Source organism: Bufo gargarizans, unplaced genomic scaffold (genome assembly GCF_014858855.1).
Source record: "Bufo gargarizans isolate SCDJY-AF-19 unplaced genomic scaffold, ASM1485885v1 original_scaffold_1017_pilon, whole genome shotgun sequence".
Classification (NCBI taxonomy): Eukaryota; Metazoa; Chordata; class Amphibia; order Anura; family Bufonidae; genus Bufo; species Bufo gargarizans.
In genome coordinates, this window is record NW_025334201.1 from 160,924 (window position 1) to 183,034 (window position 22,111).

At 43.1% G+C, this 22,111-nt stretch overlaps 1 protein-coding gene across 1 annotated transcript; it reads left to right on the forward strand.

The window, feature by feature from the left end:
* Window positions 1-4,362: 4,362 nt before the first annotated feature.
* On the forward strand, window positions 4,363-8,783 carry LOC122922882 (keratin, type II cytoskeletal 5-like). Its single transcript, XM_044273635.1, has 9 exons — window positions 4,363-4,932; window positions 5,023-5,237; window positions 5,514-5,574; window positions 5,683-5,778; window positions 6,030-6,194; window positions 6,754-6,879; window positions 7,203-7,423; window positions 8,002-8,036; window positions 8,128-8,783. Exons 1-9 carry the CDS (start codon window positions 4,423-4,425, stop codon window positions 8,409-8,411), a joined length of 1,713 nt encoding a protein of 570 aa, XP_044129570.1. The 5' UTR covers window positions 4,363-4,422; the 3' UTR covers window positions 8,412-8,783.
* Window positions 8,784-22,111: the final 13,328 nt, after the last annotated feature.

Consider the following 22,111-nt stretch of genomic DNA (forward strand, 5'->3'; position numbering starts at 1 on the left):
TGCATCCTCTCATCATGTCTGTGTATATACTGCAGCATCTCATCATGTCTGTCTATATACTGCAGCGTCTCATCATGTCTGTCTATATACTGCAGCGTCTCACCATGTCTGTCTATATACTGCAGGGTCTCATCATGTCTGTCTATATACTGCAGCCTCTCATCATGTCTGCCTATATACTGCAGCCTGTCATCATGTCTGTCTATGTACTCCAGGGTCTCACCATGTCTGTCTATATACTGCAGCCTCTCATCATGTCTGTCTATATACTGCAGCGTCTCATCATGTCTGTATATACTGCAGCCTCTCATCGTGTCTGTCTATATACTGCAGCCTCTCATCATGTCTGTCTATATACTGCAGCCTCTCATCATGTCTGACTATATACTGCAGCCTCTGATCATGTCTGTCTATATACTGCAGTGTCTCATCATGTCTGTCTATATACTACAGCCTCTCACCATGTCTGTCTATATACTGCAGCGTCTCATCATGTCTGTATATACTGCAGCCTCTCATCGTGTCTGTCTATATACTGCAGCCTCTCATCATGTCTGTCTATATACTGCAGCCTCTCATCAGGCCTGTCTATATACTGCAGCCTCTGATCATGTCTGTCTATATACTGCAGCCTCTCATCATGTCTGTCTATATACTTCAGCTTCTCACCATGTCTGTCTATATACTGCAGCCTCTCATCATGTCTGTCTATATACTGCAGCCTCTCATCATGTCTGTCTATATACTGCAGCGTCTCATCATGTCTGTCTATATACTGCAGCGTCTCACCATGTCTGTCTATATACTGCAGAGTCTCATCATGTCTGTCTATATACTGTAGCATCTCATCATGTCTGTCTATATACTGCAGTGTCTCATCATGTCCGTATACTGCAGCGTCTCATCATGTCTGTCTATATACTGTAGCATCTCATCATGTCTGTCTATATACTGCAGGGTCTCATCATGTCTGTCTATATACTGCAGCCTCTCATCAGGCCTGTCTATATACTGCAGCCTCTCACCATGTCTGTCTATATACTGCAGCGTCTCATCATGTCTGTCTATATAATGCAGAGTCTCATCATGTCTGTCTATATACTGCAGCCTCTCATCATGTCTGTCTATATACTGCAGCCTCTCATCATGTCTGTCTATATACTGCAGCGTCTCACCATGTCTGTCTATATACTGCAGCCTCTCATCATGTCTGTCTATATACTCCAGCTTCTCATCATGTTTGTCTATATACTTCAGCTTCTCACCATGTCTGCCTATATACTGCAGCCTCTCATCATGTCTGTCTATATACTGCACCCTCTCATCATGTCTGTCTATATACTGCAGCGTCTCATCATGCCTGTCTATATACTGCAGCGTCTCACCATGTCTGTCTATATACTGCAAAGTCTCATCATGTCTGTCTATATACTGCAGAGTCTCATCATGTCTGTCTATATACTGTAGCATCTCATCATGTCTGTCTATATACTGCAGTGTCTCATCATGTCCGTATACTGCAGCGTCTCATCATGTCTGTCTATATACTGTAGCATCTCATCATGTCTGTCTATATACTGCAGCCTCTCACCATGTCTGTCTATATACTGCAGCCTCTTATCATGTCTGTCTATATACTGCAGCGTCTCATCATCTCTGTCTATATACTGCAGGGTCTCATCATGTCTGTCTATAGACTGCAGCCTCTCATCATGTCTGTCTATATACTGCAGCCTCTCATCATGTCTGTCTATATACTGGAGACTCTCACCATGTCTGTCTATATACTGCAGCGTCTCATCATGTCTGTCTATATACTGCAGCCTCTCACCATGTCTGTCTATATTCTGCAGAATCTCATCATGTCTGTCTATATACTGCAGCGTCTCATCATGTCTGTCTATATAATGCAGAGTCTCATCATGTCTGTGTATATACTGCAGTCTCACCATGTATTTCTATATACTGCAGCCTCTCATCATGTCTGTCTATATACTGCAGGGTCTCATCATGTCTGTCTATATATTGCAGCCTCTCATCATGTCTGTCTATATACTGCAGCCTCTCATCATGTCTGTCTATATACTGCAGCATCTCATGTCTGTCTATATACTGCAGCGTCTCATCATGTCTGTCTATATACTGGAGACTCTCACCATGTCTGTCTATATACTGCAGCGTCTCATGTCTGTCTATATACTGCAGCGTCTCATCATGTCTGTCTATATACTGCAGCCTCTCATCATGTCTGTCTATATACTGCAGTGTCTCATCATGTCTGTCTATATAATGCAGAGTCTCACCATGTCTGTCTATATTCTGCAGAATCTCATCATATCTTTCTATATACTGCAGCGTCTCATCATGTCTGTCTATATAATGCAGAGTCTCATCATGTCTGTCTATATACTGAAGTCTCACCATGTATTTCTATATACTGCAGCCTCTCATCATGTCTGTCTTTATACTGCAGCCTCTCACCATGTCTGTCTATATACTGCAGTCTAATTTTGTCTGTCTATATACTACAGCATCTCATCATGTCTGTCTATAAACTGCAGTCTCATTATGTCTGTCTATATACTACAGCATCTCATCATGTCTGTCTATATACTACAGGCTCTCATCATGTCCGTATACTGCAGCGTCTCATAATGTATATCAGTCTACATAAGGATACAACCATGCAGCCGGTTGTGTCATGGTTGCGACACTGCTGTGCCCTAATTAAATTGTGTCCCGCACTGTTTAGTTATTCTGAATTGTTCATGCAGACCGGCCGTCTGTCTGTCTATCTATGGTCTTCAGGTGTATAAAGCAACAGTGGTGTATGTGGCGCACAGTCTTCACTAGAACCAAATAGAGGGGCTCTCAGATAAGAGGCCTCACCCTATCCTCTAAGGGTCAAGTACATGTAACAAAAGGAAAATCTAGGCACTCTCAAGATATCAGGCCATATAAGATTTATTACTAAACAAATAATTAAAATACAGATAGATAATTCATAAAACTCCACTTTTTTTACACATCCTAATAAAATGCTCCTAAGGATAAAATATACATGCCGACACGGATCCCTAAAATGTTAGTCTAAATTAATAAATAAGTTGCCGTAGGTCACAAAATATCTCTGTAAAGTAAAACGCAGCACTGTCAATGAGGTAGATGTATTGCACTTTATAATCGCAGTTGATGTATAGTCCCCAAATATATCCTAAGGATCAATAAATGTTCCTGGTGTGGTATCACCAACTGGATTCTGTAAGTCAATAGCAAAAAGTGTACTGAGTAGTGCTACTCAGGAAGGGGTGACTAGATACCCCAAAACGCGTTTAGCCAGGACCCCAGTGATCGTGACCTAGCCAGGACCGAAGTGACCGTGCCTGCCGCTGATTGCAATACCGTCTGCCGCGCGAATGGGAAGGTGAATCACACAGCGCAAGACTATCCATATCAGCTGGAGTCTAGCTGCACGTGGCTAAACGAACCACCATTGCAGGAGAACGGAGACAGGAGACGCTCGCGTTGTGAGTATTGGTCTGATAAGCACAGGACCACCGAACCGAGCACCCTTGGGGACACTCACCTACATGGTAAGATTGCCCTGATTCTTCCAGCAGGCAGTCATAAGGAGCAAGAGAACGTTTGCTTTCCCCAGTGGGGCGCCGCTGGTGATAGTTTATAGCGGGACGCCACTATCCCTCTGAGTGCATATATACACTATTTGCTATTGACTTATAGGATCCAGTTGTTGATACCACGCCAGGAACATTTATTGATTCTTAGGATATTTTTGGGGTGCGATTATAAAGTGTAATACATCTACCTCATTGACAGTGCTGCGTTTTACTTTACAGAGAGATTTTGTGACCTACGTCCACTTATTTATTCATTTATATTAACATTTTAGGGATCCGTGTTGGCATGTATATTTTATCCATAGGAGCGTTTTATTAGGATGTGTATGAATAGTGGAGTTTTATGAATTATCTATCTGTATTGTATTTATTTGTGTAGTAATAAATGTTATATGGCCCGATATCCTGAGAGTGCCCAGATTTTCCTTTTGTTAGGTGTATAAAGCAGTAGGCTAGTGTTTTAGGATTTACGCGGGACGTCTGCTAGGTAGAATGCAGATTTATAATAGTAACCTGTCTGGAATGGATGAAGGGATTCCCACAGACTCCAAGCTATTGAATAGTTTTAACACTACATATAATAGAAATGTGTGTGTTAATCAGATGAGCTCAGTGTTTAGATTGCTGCAGGGGATGCCAAACCCATTATTGAGGTAAGATGATACATACACTTCCCTGGACCAAGCCCACATACTGAGACAGATAAAAAGGGGTGTTTCAGCACCGAGCAGTTCACTCTGCCTTCTTCTCTTCTCATCCTCAGCATCATAGATCCAAAAGGACCATGTCTCGCCAATCAACTTATACAAAAACCTTCAGCGCTGCTTCTGCAGTGCAACCAAGGCCAAACCAAAGTGGCTTCAGCTCATTCTCTGTCTCTCGTAGTGGTGGTGGTGGCCGGGTAAGCTCTGGTGGCTTTGGCAGCAGAAGTCTTAGTGGCTTAGGAGTAAACAAAAGAATTTCATTGGGCTCTCAGTCCCGCCATGGATATGGGTCTGGGTTTGGAGCTGGTAGTGGAGCAGGCTTTGGTATAAGTTATGGATATGGTGCTGGGCAAGGATTTGGTGCTGGGCAAGGATTTGGTGCTGGGCAAGGATTTGGTGCTGGGCAAGGATTTGGAGGTGGACCAGGATTTCCAGTGTGCCCACCTGGAGGAATCCAAGAAGTCACAATTAATCAAAGCCTTTTAACTCCACTCAATTTGCAAATGGACCCAAATATTCAAAGAGTGCGCACAGAAGAAAGAGAACAGATTAAGACTCTCAACAACAAATTTGCATCCTTCATCGATAAGGTAGGTAGTCTTCACACTTCTTATATACCCTTGTAGACCTGGAAGATTTATGGCACAATTCTTTTATATAATTGCTTTCTGTTGCCACAGGTACGTTTCCTAGAGCAACAGAACAAGGTTTTGGAGACTAAATGGAGCCTCCTGCAAGAACAGGGAGTCAAAACAGTTAGAAGTAACATTGAGCCCCTCTTTGAAGCCTACTGTAATGATCTCCGGAGACAATTAGACGCTCTAGCAGCTGATAAGTCTCGTTTGGAAGCTGAGTTAAGACACAATCAAGATGCTGTAGAGGATTTCAAGGCAAAGTAAGTGAAGATGCCACTTACTTGTTAGACCATATTTAATTTTTTAATCTGAAAAATCTAGAATTGTTCTTGAGAATTACAGCCATTACACTCCAAGATTGTGCAATGTTTATTATAAGAAGGTCTTGACTAGTTATTATATTGCAACATGCTTTTTTATAAAACTTGATCTATTCTAACTGACATATAGCATATTTCTCATTTTGGAAAATGGCTATGAATAAACTGTGCTTGTGGTTGATTAGCATAAACATATAATTACTTCTCTTTGCTTAGATATGAAGATGAAATTAACAAGAGAACAGCAGCAGAGAACGAATTTGTGGTGCTCAAAAAGGTGATTAAAATCTCAAGATCTCTGACCAATCCCTTAACTACAGTAATGAGTGGAGCCACAGTTTTCTTTGTAGGATGCTGACTGATTGTCTGACTGTTGTTTACCTAGGATGTGGATGCTGCCTACATGAACAAAGTAGAGCTGGAATCTAGGGTGAATTCTCTGAATGATGAAATCAACTTCTTGAGGGCCCTGTATGAAGCGGTAATTATAATTTCACGGTTCAGCTATATTTTGAAGTATTTAGTCAACTTTATGTATACACAGAACATGAGGCAATAATTAGAAGGTTAAAAAGATATTGAATAGCCCAATAGTAAATCAATTAAATCATAATACAAATATATTGAGCAAGCAGTGGGACCATACAGATATTTTTCCTATTGTGTTTCTTCAAAGGTTTTTTATCTCCATCACAATAACAAAAAGTAGTAACTTTTCCACCTTGATTTCAGGAACTTGCCCAGATGCAGGCACAAATCTCAGACACATCTGTGGTTTTATCTATGGACAATAACAGAGCTTTGGACCTTGATAGCATCATTCAAGAGGTCAAGGCTCAGTATGAAGACATTGCCAACAGAAGCCGACAGGAAGCAGAGTCTTGGTACCAAACCAAGGTGAGGACATCTTAATACCAGTGATGGATCTATAGCTTATAGTAATGTAGTATTTGATATCTTTCATCTTTGTAAATTTTAAATGTAATTTTTTATCAACTTATATTGATGTTCTATCCTCAGGATAGGCTAGCAGTAACTGAATAGTGCCCACACCCCTGCCGATTTGCAGCTATTTAGTAGCTCTGGCACCAGAAGTTGAAGAACTACAGCACCATACATTCTGTATAATGGGTGGAGTTGATTACTGTGACTCAGCTTCCATTCACCTCAGTCGGAGCAGTGCTGCAGTAACCAGCTCCATCCACTACATAGTGGATGTAGCTGTGTAGTTCTGGTGCTGATTTCGGGTGTCAAAGCTACTGCAGAACAGGGGATCGATGGAAGTGCGGGGGTCGAACACCCAATGATGAGTTATTGATAGAATATCATGTGGGTAGGCCAAAACTATAAAAAGACTGGAAAACCTCTTAAGGTATAACTCCAGTGAAAATCTATTTTTTAAGGTCTTATTGACTTTTTGGCTAATAAACTCATTCCCGTTCATTTTTTTCTGCAGTATGAGGAGCTCCAAATGTCTGCTGGAAGACATGGTGATGATCTGAGAAGCACAAAAACTGAAATTGCAGAGCTAAACCGTATGATTAACAGACTGCGTTCTGAGATTGACAACGTGAAGAAACAAGTAAGAGAAATAGCTAGAGGGATTAAAAATAAGCACTAACAATGAATTCTGTATTGTAACATAATGATTATTATAGTGTCACGTTGTCTCCGATTTTTAACTTCTGCCAGGAAGTTTGGATTAAGGATTTTAACAGCGTGCCTATAAAATTGGCATATTTTTTGCCCCAGAATTCTAGAACTGATTCATCTCAAACCTTAAAAGGATGAAAGGAGCACAGTGATTTTGGCAGAAGCCATCTATCTTTTATTAGAAAATATTTCTTTCATATAAATTCTGACCCAAAATATTAATAGATTTTCTTTATTTAAAAAAAAAAACAGTGTGCCAAGCTGCAGACTGCTATTGCTGATGCAGAGCAGAGAGGAGAGCTTGCAGTGACAGATGCCAAGAAGAAGCTTGACGAGCTGGAGGATGCTCTACAGAAGGCCAAGCAGGACATGGCTCGCCTACTGCGTGACTACCAGGAGCTGATGAATGTCAAACTGGCTCTCGATGTTGAGATTGCCACTTACAGGAAACTGCTGGAAGGAGAGGAGTGCAGGTAGCTGAAATGAAAATCATGGTCATATATTTATATAATGTAGCATACTATCAACTTTCAATCTAATAGGTGTTATTTCTCAGGCCGATTAATTTGAAATAGCAATGAATGAACCATTAAAATACTATTTTCAAAAGATTTTTATTTTTTCAAATTAAAATATTTATCTATATGGGTGGCAAATCCATTATTTCAACTGTAGCTGCACTAGCAGTAGTTGAAGACCAAAGCTCTATTGGAATGAGAACGTTTCCTTTAAACCTTTTACTGATACCCGAAATACAAACCATTCTAGTTCATGCAAATCTAAACCTAAATAAATGAATATTACTATGTTGAAGTCTTGGGCGCTAAAGTTGTAGCAAAAATCTAAATTTTGGAGATAAGAAATAGATTTAGATAGACAAAGCAGGCCATAAACCCATGTACAGTGGTTTGAGCAGAAATGTTCAAAATGTTCTATTATATCTTTATTTAGAGTGCACCCAAGATGTATTATGGATACTATGCTAAATTGATAGCTGGTGACTGAATAAACACATTCCCAATGAAACATTCCCATTATTTTTATTTTACAGGTTGACTGGAGAAGGTGTAGGACCTGTAAACATCTGTAAGTCTATTTATCCAATTCACACACAGATACACATGTGTTTTCTATACAGAATAATCATGCCTAACTATACAATTTTTTTTTTTTACAGCCGTTGTAAGTTCATCCTATGGAGGTAGCAGTGGAGGTGGTCAAGGCTATGGCGTTGGAGGTGGAGTTGGTCAAGGCTATAGCATTGGAGGTGGAGCTGGTCAAGGCTCTGGCTTTGGAGGTGGATTTGGTAGAAGCGGATATGGTGGAGGTATCGGTGGAGGTATCGGTGGAGGAAGTTTCACTTCCAGCAGTGGAAAAATGGGAAATTTTGGCTCCGGAGGTGGCAGCGGCTCAAGTGTAAAAATTGTTTCAAAAACCTCCACAAGTTCCCGGAGGTATTAATACTGCCTCCAAAAATATATCCCAATTACTAAATTGTCCTATGGCCATAAAGAAATTGAATCCATTGTACATTATTAGAGTGTTTTAACCAGTAGGGTTTAAATATCTTGACTCACTTGATCTATTTTAGTTCTGTACAGCATCAAAACCCAAAATTTAGGCTACTGTTCATACACAACCTTTGTGAGCCATACTGTACTTCATTTGGAAATACAATCAGCAGAAAAAAATTACCATTCATGTTCACTTCTCAGTTACTTTTTGTCCTTCTATAAACCAAAAAGCACAATTTATCTATCGCTTAACTTTGTTTAATACTTCTACAATGTCTTATGTCATGTACTCTGCAATAAACTGCAATTATTCTTTCAACTTTGTTGTGCATTTCATCATTTCTACTTTACATTTGCTTAAAGATAATCTTTGTTGTTTACCTGTATACTGTAATAATTATCTCCCAAAATGCTGCAGGGCAGGGGCGTAGCTATAGTGGAAGCAGCTGCTTTGGGGCCTGAACTCAGAAGGGCCCAACCTTGGAGGAGGAGGACTTAAGGATTTTATTGCCAGGGCCCCCTCAACAGTATTATACAATGACCTTATATACAGTGACATGATATATACAGTCCTGATCAAAAGTTTAAGACCGCTTGAAAAATGGCAAAATAAATCATATTTAGCATGGCTGGATCTTAACAAGGTTCCAAGTAGAGCTTCAATATGAAACAAGAAAAAATGGGAGTGAGACAAAGCATTTTTTGAGCATTCAATTTAATGAAAACAATAAATAAACTGAAACAGGCAGTTTTTCAGCTGATCAAAAGTTTAGGACCACACCTCCCCCCCAAAAAAAACTAAACCCCCCCAAAACAGAAATCCAACTTCTAAACATGAACTCAGTAATGAGTAGCTCCACTGTTATTGTTGATCACTTCAAAAATTCATTTCAGCATGCTTGATGCAAGCGTTTCCATGAGGTGACTTGGAATATTTCTCAAGTGGTGAAGACGGCCACACGAAGGCCATCTACTGTCTGGAACTGTTGTCCATTTTTGTAAACTTCCCTTACCATCCCAAAGGTTCTTAATTGGATTTAGATCAGGGGAACATGCAGGATGGGCCAAAAGAGTGATGTTATTCTCCTGGAAGAAGTCCCTTGTCCTGCAGGCATTGTGTACTGTAGCGTTGTCCTGTTGTAAAACCCAGTCGTTACCACACAGACGAGGGCACTCAGTCATGAGGAATGCTCTCTGCAACATCTGGACATAGCCAGCGGCCGTTTGACGCCCCTGCACTTCCTGAAGCTCCATTGTTCCACTAAAGGAAAAAGCACCCCAGACCATTATGGCGCCCCCTCCACTGTGGCGCGTAGAAAGCATCTCAGGTGGGATCTGCTTGTCATGCCAGTAACAGTGGAAACCATCAGGACCATCAAGGTAAAAAAAAAATCACATCAGAGAATAAAACTTTGAATGTCCCATGTTTGGTGCTCTCTTGCAAAGTCCAAACGAGCAGTTCTGTGGCGTTCAAGGAGACAAGGTCTTTGAAGATGTTTTTTGTTTTTGAAGCCCTTCAGTCTCAGATGCCGTCTGATGGTTATGGGGCTGCAGTCAGCACCAGTAAGGGCCTTAATTTGGGTTGAGGATCGTCCAGTGTCTTGACGGACAGCCAACTGGATCCTCCAGCTCAGTGCTGGTGAAGTTTTTTTGGGTCTTCCACTTGACTTTTGTTCCATAACCCTCAGGATCATTTAAGAAATTCCAAATGACTGTCTTACTGCGTCCCACCTCAGCAGCGATGGCACGCTGTGAGAGACCCTGCTTATGCAGTTCAACAACCCGACCACGTTAAAAAAGGGAGAGTTTTTTTGTGTTTGCCATCACGTGTGACTACCTGACAGAAAATGACAATGAATCCACATCTTTGCACAGATTTGGCCTTTTAAAGGCATGTGGCCCTAAAATTTGGATCAGCTGAAAAACAGCCTGTTTCAGTTTAATCGTTATTTTCAATTAATTGAATGCTCAAAAATGTTTTGTCTCGCTCTCATTTCTTCTTGTTGCATGTTGAAGCTCTACTTGGAACCTTGTTAAGATCCAACAATGTAAAATATGTTTTTTTGCCATTTTTCAAGTGGTCTTAAAATTTTCATCATGTCTGTCTATATACTGCAGTGTCTTATCATGTCTGTCTATATACTGAAGCGTCTCATCAGGTCCATCTATATACTGCAGAGTCTCATCATGTCTGTCTATATACTGCAGCATCTTATCATGTCTATCTATATACTGCAGCATCTCATCTTGTCTGTCTATATACTGCAGCCTCTTATCATGTCTGTCTATATACTGCAACATCTTATCATCATGTCTATCTATATACTGCCGGATCTCATCTTGTCCGTCTATATACCGCAGCGTCTTTCCATGTCTGTCTATATACTGCAGAGTCTCATCATGTCTGTCTATATACTGCAGTGTCTCATCATGTCTGTCTATATACTGCAGCCTCTCACCATGTCTGTCTCATCATGTCTGTCTATATACTGCAGCCTCTCGTCATGTCTGTCTATATACTGCAGCGTCTCATCATGTCTGTCTATATACTACAGCCACTCAATATGTCTGTCTATATACTGCAGGGTTTCATCGTGTCTGGCTATATACTGCAGCGTCTCATCATGTCTGTCTATATACTACAGCCACTCAATATGTCTATCTATATACTGCAGGATCTCATCTTGTCCGTCTATATACTGCAGCGTCTCACCATGTCTGTATATATATACTGCAGTGTCTCACCATGTCTGTCTATATACTGCAGAGTCTTATCCTGTCTGACTATATACTGCAGCGTCTCTTTATGTCTGTCTATATACTACAGCCACTCATCATGTCTGTCTATATACTCCAGGGTCTCATTATGTCTTAGGGGTGTAACTATAGGGTAAGCAGCTGCTTTGGGGCCAGACTTTAGAAGAGACCCAACTAGGGTGGCCACTGGCTTCACACCAGAAATTTGGACCTCATTGACCACACCCCCAAACTGATAAACCACGTTCCCACCTCCGTGAAACCACACACCCCATCGCCGGCTGGGAAAAAAAACGGGGGAGGAAAGGGGAGAAGTTTCTAAATGGAAGGTGAGCTACTGCAAGAGTGGACATCCCTTTGTCCATCCATGCCCTGCACCAGACGAAGGACATGGAGACAGAAAACCGGTCTGTCCAGCCTAAAAATGGATGTCTGGCCACCCTAGGCCCAACCAGAAGGAAGACTAAAAGATTTTATTATTAGGGCCCCCTTAACAGTATTATACAATATTATATACAGGAACAGTATATACCGTGACTAGTGTTGAGCGTGTATATTTTCAAAGCGAATATTTTTAGCGAATATCGGCACTTAGCGATTTTGCGAATAATTAGAATATAGCAATATATATTCGGAATTACAAGTGTTCGATTTTTTTTTTACACAGTACACATTACAATGATGTGTACTGTGTAAAAATAATTTGATCATCCCTCCCTTCTTCTAGATTGTGGTCCAAAGTCCTAAGGCTCCAATATTACTTACAGTGACGAGTCAGTAAGTGGAGCCCGATTATTCGTAACGTGAATATTCTTGTGATGCGAATATCGTCACTTCGAAAGGACACTGATCCCTCACTTTTTTTAGCTTGTGGGCCAATGAGGAGGATGCAAATGTAGTTGTCAGAGGTTAGCAACATCCCTAGCAACCAATAGGAAAGTTGCTAACCCCTTACTATATAAGATCCTTTCCCTGCAGCCATTTTGTGCCGTTTCATTTGGTGTTGATTGTGAGAGGAGCTGAATTCTTTGCAGTGCTTTTTTTTAAAGTAAATTATATATTTGATTGATAGTGTTAGATAGGGTAGGTTAGTGTAACAGATAGGTTCTAGTTTAGGGTATAGTAATAGATAGGTGAAAGATATCATCTGTTTAGTAATGCCTCATGCACACGGCCGTTGTGCGGCCGTTCCGTGCATTGGGGACAATGCACGGGCAACATCCACTTGAATGGATCTGTGTTCAGTCCGCACCGCAAAAAAAAATGACGTCATATTTTTTATTGCGGTGCTGAACAATGGAAAGAAACACCACGGAGTGCTTCCGAACGGCCGGGTGCATGAGGCCTTAGTGTGAGATAGTATAGGTTAGTGAATAGTGCAGCTGATAGATTCTAGTGATGGGTGTAGTGTAGGCAGGGCCGTTTGAAGGAATTTGGGGCCCCCAAGCAAAATAGACATGGAGGCCCCCCCCCCTCCACACCTTACGCACGCAAAGCCTACAGGAACCACAGTATAGCCATACAGTTTAAGTTCACCCACACTTTATATAAATAAAAAAGGAGGTTTACAGTGCAAATACTGCTGTTGCATTTAATGTGCATGAAATTTGAACAGTGCCATCCACAGATCCCCCCCCCCAAACAGTGCCATCCACAGATCTCCCCCCTAAACAGTGCCATCCACAGATCTCCCCCCTAAACAGGGCCATCCACAGATCCCCCCTAAACAATGCCATACACAGATCCCCCCTAAACAGTGCCTTCCACAGATCCCCCCTCCCCTAAACAGTGCCATGATGGCACTGTTTAGGGGAGGGGGGATCTGTGGATGGCACTGTTTAGGGGGGATCTGTGGATGGCACTGTTTAGGGGGAATCTGTGGATGGCATTGGTTAGGGGGGATCTGTGTATGGCACTGTTTAGGGGGATCTGTGGATGGCACTGTTTAGGGGGGATCTGTGGATGGCACTGTTTAGGGGAGGGGGGATCTGTGGATGGCACTGTAGGGGGATCTGTGGATGGCACTGTTTAGGGGAGGGGGGATCTGTGGATGGCACTGTTTAGGGGAGGGAGATCTGTGGATGGCACTGTTTAGGGGAGGGGGGATCTGTGGATGGCACTGTAGGAGGATCTGTGGATGGCACTGCCATCCACAGATCCCCCTACAGTGCCATCCACAGATCCCCCTACAGTGCCATCCACAGATCCCCCTCCCCGACGCTCACAGCAGTATATTTATAAACTAATCAGTAACTACTTTAACTTTAATCATTGCTCATTGCTGTGCTCTTTACTTGGATTATTTGGATATCTTACTTTGTCTTAGCTCCGGTAACAGCAGGCAGTGCAGGCGGCGCTCACTCACCTAGTGGGAGGAGCAGGCGCGTGACGTCGGTCAGTGAGTGAGCGCCGCCCCCCGCACTGCCTGCTATTACCGGAGCTAAGACAAAGTAAGATATCCAAATAATCCAAGTAAAGAGCTCAGCAATGAGCAATGATTAAAGTTAAAGTAGTTACTGATTAGTTTATAAATATACTGCTGTGAGCGGCGTGGCCCTGTATATTCTAACCCCCAGGCAAGCGTCCCCGTCACCATGGGAACGCCTGGGGGTTAGAATATACCATCGGATTTGAGTTTTTACGATCTCACTAAGCTCGTAAAACTCAGATCCAATGGTATATTCTAACCTCGAAGGCAAGCGTCCACCATGGGAACGCCTGGGGGTTAGAATATACCATCGGATCTTCTGAGTTACTCAGCTCTGCTTGGCCCCGGGCCAGCTCGGGGCCCCAACCAGCTCGGGGCCCCAAGCAATTGCTTGTTTTGCCTGTTGGGTAGCGACGGGCCTGAGTGTAGGGTACAGTTACCTGAAAGATATCCATTTAGTTAGTGTGAGATAGTATAGGTAAGTTAGGGAATAGTGTAGCTGATAGGTTTAAGAGCAATGTGTAGGTTAGGTATAGTATAGTGTAGGCTTTAGTTGTGTTTTAGTGTTTTAGTTTAGTGTCTTGTCTGTGTAATTTAAAAAAAATAACGTTTATTAGTGTTACTTTCTTATTGTTTATTTGGTGTAGTGTCTGCATCAGTTTGTTTGTCTTTTGTTAGTTAGAAAAAAAAAGCCCCAAAAAGTTTATTAGTTTTAGATTTTGGTGTTTTTTTTAAAACTGTTTAGTGCCTGTGTCTTTTGTTAGTAAAAAAAAAAAGTTTATTAGTTTTAGTTTTTAGTGTTAGTTTGTTACTTTTTAGTTGGTGTAGTGTCTGCGTCTTTTTTGTTAAAAAAATGTAAAAAAAAATTTGCCTAATGTTGTGTTTTTTTCTACATAAAAACAAAATATTAAAATATGAGTACTTCACGTGGGAGTTACGGCAGCAGTGGTAAGGGAGTTGGTTCCCGTGCTGGACCGCTGCCAGCATGGGCAGCTCATCTACCCATGGAGGGGCAGGCACAGGTGTCATGGGAGTCCGCCTCATTTGTGATTTCCTTGTGGGTGGCAGCCACCCCATTTCTAGTCAGGACGCCGAGGCAGTTGTGGCTCTCGTGGCACAATCCAGTGCCACAGAGTCCTCTGACCAGCTCCGAGCAGCAGCAGCAGCACTTCTTCTCCTATAGGACCAACCCCCAGCCCCCAAGAATCTACCCTGCTCCTGTTTGAAAGTGACAGTGAGAAGGACATCTTGGGGGAGGTAATGCAGGAAGCTGAATTGCAGTACAGTCCTCATGCGCAGGACCTTTTGGAAGGGGTGGAGGATGAGGAGGGGGTACTGCCTGTCAGTACCCCAGTGGCATCCCTTCCAACAGGTGCGGGTGGTTTCAGCCACTGAAAGTCAAACCCAGGCATCAGCAAGAGGACAGCGGAGCCAGGTCAGGGGCTCCACATCTGCTGTTCCCCTCAGTCCACCACTGATTGGCCCTGGGTTCTAACATATCGGGGGATGAAGAGGAGGGTGACCAAGAATGGGTGCCACCTCCCTTGTCAGACTTCAGCAGCACTGATGAGGAGGAAGGTAGGCACCAGTTGCAAATGGTGCAACAGGTTGCCAGGGAGCCCAGCGTCAGGGGCTCCACTGGTGATGGCAGTAAGAGGAGGCAGCAGCTGCAGCAGCAGCCAGCATCACCTGTGCGCACTGAACAGGCACAAGTCAGCAACACCCCATCTGACAGGCGGTCGGTGCATAAGTCGCCTGTTTGGGCTTACTTCAGCAGACGATGTGACAATTGCCATCTGTCAGCTCTGCCTCGCCAGGGTGAGGAGAGGGGGGTCTGTGGCCCGGCTGGGTACCACTGCACTTACCCATCACTTGAGAGTCAACCACTGGTGGTAGTGGGAAAAGATGCAGGGTGGTCGTAGCAGCAGCGCCACCAGCAGTGCGCAGGGGACAGCAGCTCCTGAAACTGTAATGCAGCCACTCCAACCCCTTCCAACGATGCATTCCCACTCTCCCGCTCCCTCTCCTAGAGGTACTGGTACCAGCAGCCATACCTCTGCCTCCACTGCACCCTCCTCTATGTCCTCCACTGCCGTCCGGCGACAGCCGTCAGTTGCCTATGCTTTTGAACGCTCACTCAATGGGCTCCTGGCAAGGGTTATCACTAGGGATGAGCGAACTCGAACTGTATAGTTCGGGTTCGTACCGAATTTTGGGGTGTCCGTGACACGGACCCGAACCCGGACATTTTCGTAAAAGTCCGGGTTCGGGTTCGGTGTTCGTCGCTTTCTTCGCGCTTTTGTGACGCTTTCTTGGCGCTTTTTGAAAGGCTGCAAAGCAGCCAATCAACAAGCGTCATACTACTTGCCCCAAGAGGCCATCACAGCCATGCCTACTATTGGCATGGCTGTGATTGGCCAGAGCACCATGTGACCCAGCCTCTATTTAAGCTGGAGTCACATAGCGCCGCCCGTCACTCTGCTCTGATTAGCGTAGGGAGAGGTTGCGGCTGCGACAGTAGGGCGAGATTAGGCAGATTAACTCCTCCAAAGGACTTGATTAACTGATCGATCTGCAGCTGTGGATCATTGAGCTGCTGATCCTCAATTGCTCACTGTTTTTAGGCTGCACAGACCGTTTGTCAGTCTCATTTTTCTGGGGTGATCGGCGGCCATTTTGTGTCTTGTGGTGCGCCAGCACAAGCTGCGACCAAGTGCATTTAACCCTCAATGGTGTGGTTGTTTTTTGGCTAAAGCCTACATCAGGGTGAAGCTGTCACACCAAGTGCATTTAACCAGCAATAGTCTGTTCATTTTTTGGCCATATCCCAGTCTAATTCTGTCACTAAATCCATACCGGTCACCCAGCGCCTAAATACTAGGCCTCAAATTTATATCCAGCTAAATCTGTCCCTAGTGCTGTAGCTGGGCGAGTTATTTAGTGTCCGTTCAAGCACATTTCTTGTTCTGGGTTGAAATACAATTCCCAATTTAGCAATTTCATAATTTAGTGGTTCCTGCTATATCAGAGCTATTTGAAATCTATCCCAAAAAGGGTATATAATATTGAAGGTGCACATTGGGTCATTCAGAATAACTTCACACACACCCGCTACTGTGTATTTCCAAGTCTAATTCTGTCACTAAACCCATACCTGTCACCCAGCGCCTAAATACTAGGCCTCAAATTTAAATCCCTCTAAATCTCTCGTTACCCACCGCTGTACTGTTGTTGCTGGGCAAGATATTTAGTGTCCGTCAAAGCACATTTTTTGTTCTGGGTTGAAGTACAATTCCCAATTTAGCAATTTCATAATTTAGTGGTTTCTGCTATATCAGAGCTATTTGAAATCTATCCCTAAAAGGGTATATAATATTGAAGGTGCACATAGGGTCATTCAGAATAACTTCACACACACGCTTCTGTGCATTTCCAAGTCTAATTCTGTCACTAAATCCATACCGGTGACCCAGCGCCTAAATACTAGGCCTCAAATTTAAATCCCTCTAAATCTCTCGTTACCCACCACTGTACTGTTGTTGCTGGGCAAGATATTTAGTGTCCGTCAAAGCACATTTTTTGTTCTGGGTTGAAGTACAATTCCCAATTTAGCAATTTCATAATTTAGTGGTTTCTGCTATATCAGAGCTATTTGAAATCTATCCCTAAAAGGGTATATAATATTGAAGGTGCACATAGGGTCATTCAGAATAACTTCACACACACGCTTCTGTGCATTTCCAAGTCTAATTCTGTCACTAAATCCATACCGGTGACCCAGCGCCTAAATACTAGGCCTCAAATTTAAATCCCTCTAAATCTCTCGTTACCCACCGCTGTACTGTTGTTGCTGGGCAAGATATTTAGTGTCCGTCAAAGCACATTTTTTGTTCTGGGTTGAAGTACAATTCCCAATTTAGCAATTTCATAATTTAGTGGTTTCTGCTATATCAGAGCTATTTGAAATCTATCCCTAAAAGGGTATATAATATTGAAGGTGCACATAGGGTCATTCAGAATAACTTCACACACACGCTTCTGTGCATTTCCAAGTCTAATTCTGTCACTAAATCCATACCGGTGACCCAGCGCCTAAATACTAGGCCTCAAATTTAAATCCCTCTAAATCTCTCGTTACCCACCGCTGTACTGTTGTTGCTGGGCAAGATATTTAGTGTCCGTCAAAGCACATTTTTTGTTCTGGGTTGAAGTACAATTCCCAATTTAGCAATTTCATAATTTAGTGGTTCCTGCTATATCAGAGCTATTTGAAATCTATCCCAAAAAGGGTATATAATATTGAAGGTGCACATTGGGTCATTCAGAATAACTTCACACACACCCGCTACTGTGTATTTCCAAGTCTAATTCTGTCACTAAACCCATACCTGTCACCCAGCGCCTAAATACTAGGCCTCAAATTTAAATCCCTCTAAATCTCTCGTTACCCACCGCTGTACTGTTGTTGCTGGGCAAGATATTTAGTGTCCGTCAAAGCACATTTTTTGTTCTGGGTTGAAGTACAATTCCCAATTTAGCAATTTCATAATTTAGTGGTTTCTGCTATATCAGAGCTATTTGAAATCTATCCCTAAAAGGGTATATAATATTGAAGGTGCACATAGGGTCATTCAGAATAACTTCACACACACGCTTCTGTGCATTTCCAAGTCTAATTCTGTCACTAAATCCATACCGGTGACCCAGCGCCTAAATACTAGGCCTCAAATTTAAATCCCTCTAAATCTCTCGTTACCCACCGCTGTACTGTTGTTGCTGGGCAAGATATTTAGTGTCCGTCAAAGCACATTTTTTGTTCTGGGTTGAAGTACAATTCCCAATTTAGCAATTTCATAATTTAGTGGTTCCTGCTATATCAGAGCTATTTGAAATCTATCCCAAAAAGGGTATATAATATTGAAGGTGCACATTGGGTCATTCAGAATAACTTCACACACACGCTTCTGTGCATTTCCAAGTCTAATTCTGTCACTAAATCCATACCGGTGACCCAGCGCCTAAATACTAGGCCTCAAATTTAAATCCCTCTAAATCTCTCGTTACCCACCGCTGTACTGTTGTTGCTGGGCAAGATATTTAGTGTCCGTCAAAGCACATTTTTTGTTCTGGGTTGAAGTACAATTCCCAATTTAGCAATTTCATAATTTAGTGGTTCCTGCTATATCAGAGCTATTTGAAATCTATCCCTAAAAGGGTATATAATATTGAAGGTGCACATAGGGTCATTCAGAATAACTTCACACACACGCTTCTGTGCATTTCCAAGTCTAATTCTGTCACTAAATCCATACCGGTGACCCAGCGCCTAAATACTAGGCCTCAAATTTAAATCCCTCTAAATCTCTCGTTACCCACCACTGTACTGTTGTTGCTGGGCAAGATATTTAGTGTCCGTCAAAGCACATTTTTTGTTCTGGGTTGAAGTACAATTCCCAATTTAGCAATTTCATAATTTAGTGGTTCCTGCTATATCAGAGCTATTTGAAATCTATCCCTAAAAGGGTATATAATATTGAAGGTGCACATTGGGTCATTCAGAATAACTTCACACACACCCGCTACTGTGTATTTCCAAGTCTAATTCTGTCACTAAACCCATACCTGTCACCCAGCGCCTAAATACTAGGCCTCAAATTTAAATCCCTCTAAATCTCTCGTTACCCACCGCTGTACTGTTGTTGCTGGGCAAGATATTTAGTGTCCGTCAAAGCACATTTTTTGTTCTGGGTTGAAGTACAATTCCCAATTTAGCAATTTCATAATTTAGTGGTTTCTGCTATATCAGAGCTATTTGAAATCTATCCCTAAAAGGGTATATAATATTGAAGGTGCACATAGGGTCATTCAGAATAACTTCACACACACGCTTCTGTGCATTTCCAAGTCTAATTCTGTCACTAAATCCATACCGGTGACCCAGCGCCTAAATACTAGGCCTCAAATTTAAATCCCTCTAAATCTCTCGTTACCCACCGCTGTACTGTTGTTGCTGGGCAAGATATTTAGTGTCCGTCAAAGCACATTTTTTGTTCTGGGTTGAAGTACAATTCCCAATTTAGCAATTTCATAATTTAGTGGTTCCTGCTATATCAGAGCTATTTGAAATCTATCCCAAAAAGGGTATATAATATTGAAGGTGCACATAGGGTCATTCAGAATAACTTCACACACACGCTTCTGTGCATTTCCAAGTCTAATTCTGTCACTAAATCCATACCGGTGACCCAGCGCCTAAATACTAGGCCTCAAATTTAAATCCCTCTAAATCTCTCGTTACCCACCACTGTACTGTTGTTGCTGGGCAAGATATTTAGTGTCCGTCAAAGCACATTTTTTGTTCTGGGTTGAAGTACAATTCCCAATTTAGCAATTTCATAATTTAGTGGTTTCTGCTATATCAGAGCTATTTGAAATCTATCCCTAAAAGGGTATATAATATTGAAGGTGCACATAGGGTCATTCAGAATAACTTCACACACACGCTTCTGTGCATTTCCAAGTCTAATTCTGTCACTAAATCCATACCGGTGACCCAGCGCCTAAATACTAGGCCTCAAATTTAAATCCCTCTAAATCTCTCGTTACCCACCGCTGTACTGTTGTTGCTGGGCAAGATATTTAGTGTCCGTCAAAGCACATTTTTGTTCTGGGTTGAAGTACAATTCCCAATTTAGCAATTTCATAATTTAGTGGTTCCTGCTATATCAGAGCTATTTGAAATCTATCCCAAAAAGGGTATATAATATTCAAGGTGCACATTGGGTCATTCAGAATAACTTCACACACACGCTTCTGTGCATTTCCAAGTCTAATTCTGTCACTAAATCCATACCGGTCACCCAGCGCCTAAATACTAGGCCTCAAATTTATATCCCGCTGAATTTGAATACAATACATTGGGCCAAATAATATATTTGTTGTTGTGGTGAACCATAACAATGAGAAAAACATCTAGTAAGGGACGCGGACGTGGACATGGTCGTGGTGGTGTTAGTGGACCCTCTGGTGCTGGGAGAGGACGTGGCCGTTCTGCCACATCCACACGTCCTAGTGTACCAACTACCTCAGGTCCCAGTAGCCGCCAGAATTTACAGCGATATATGGTGGGGCCCAATGCCGTTCTAAGGATGGTAAGGCCTGAGCAGGTACAGGCATTAGTCAATTGGGTGGCCGACAGTGGATCCAGCACGTTCACATTATCTCCCACCCAGTCTTCTGCAGAAAGCGCACAGATGGCGCCTGAAAACCAACCCCATCAGTCTGTCACATCACCCCCATGCATACCAGGGAAACTGTCTCAGCCTCAAGTTATGCAGCAGTCTCTTATGCTGTTTGAAGACTCCGCTGGCAGGGTTTCCCAAGGGCATCCACCTAGCCCTTCCCCAGCGGTGAAAGACATAGAATGCACTGACGCACAACCACTTATGTTTCCTGATGATGAGGACATGGGAATACCACCTCAGCATGTCTCTGATGATGACGAAACACAGGTGCCAACTGCTGCGTCTTTCTGCAGTGTGCAGACTGAACAGGAGGTCAGGGATCAAGACTGGGTGGAAGACGATGCAGGGGACGATGAGGTCCTAGACCCCACATGGAATGAAGGTCGTGCCACTGACTTTCACAGTTCGGAGGAAGAGGCAGTGGTGAGACCGAGCCAACAGCGTAGCAAAAGAGGGAGCAGTGGGCAAAAGCAGAACACCCGCCGCCAAGAGACTCCGCCTGCTACTGACCGCCGCCATCTGGGACCGAGCACCCCAAAGGCAGCTTCAAGGAGTTCCCTGGCATGGCACTTCTTCAAACAATGTGCTGACGACAAGACCCGAGTGGTTTGCACGCTGTGCCATCAGAGCCTGAAGCGAGGCATTAACGTTCTGAACCTGAGCACAACCTGCATGACCAGGCACCTGCATGCAAAGCATGAACTGCAGTGGAGTAAACACCTTAAAACCAAGGAAGTCACTCAGGCTCCCCCTGCTACCTCTTCTGCTGCTGCCGCCTCGGCCTATTCTGCTGCTGCCGCCTCGGCCTCTTCCTCCGCCTCTGGAGGAACGTTGGCACCTGCCGCCCAGCAAACAGGGGATGTACCACCAACACCACCACCACCACCTCCGTCACCAAGCGTCTCAACCATGTCACACGCCAGCGTTCAGCTCTCCATCTCACAAACATTTGATAGAAAGCGTAAATTCCCCCCTAGCCACCCTCGATCCCTGGCCCTGAATGCCAGCATTTCTAAACTACTGGCCTATGAAATGCTGTCATTTAGGCTGGTGGACACAGACAGCTTCAAACAGCTCATGTCGCTTGCTGTCCCACAGTATGTTGTTCCCAGCCGCACTACTTCTCCAAGAGAGCCGTGCCTTCCCTGCACAACCAAGTATCCGATAAAATCAAGTGTGCACTGCGCAACGCCATCTGTAGCAAGGTCCACCTAACCA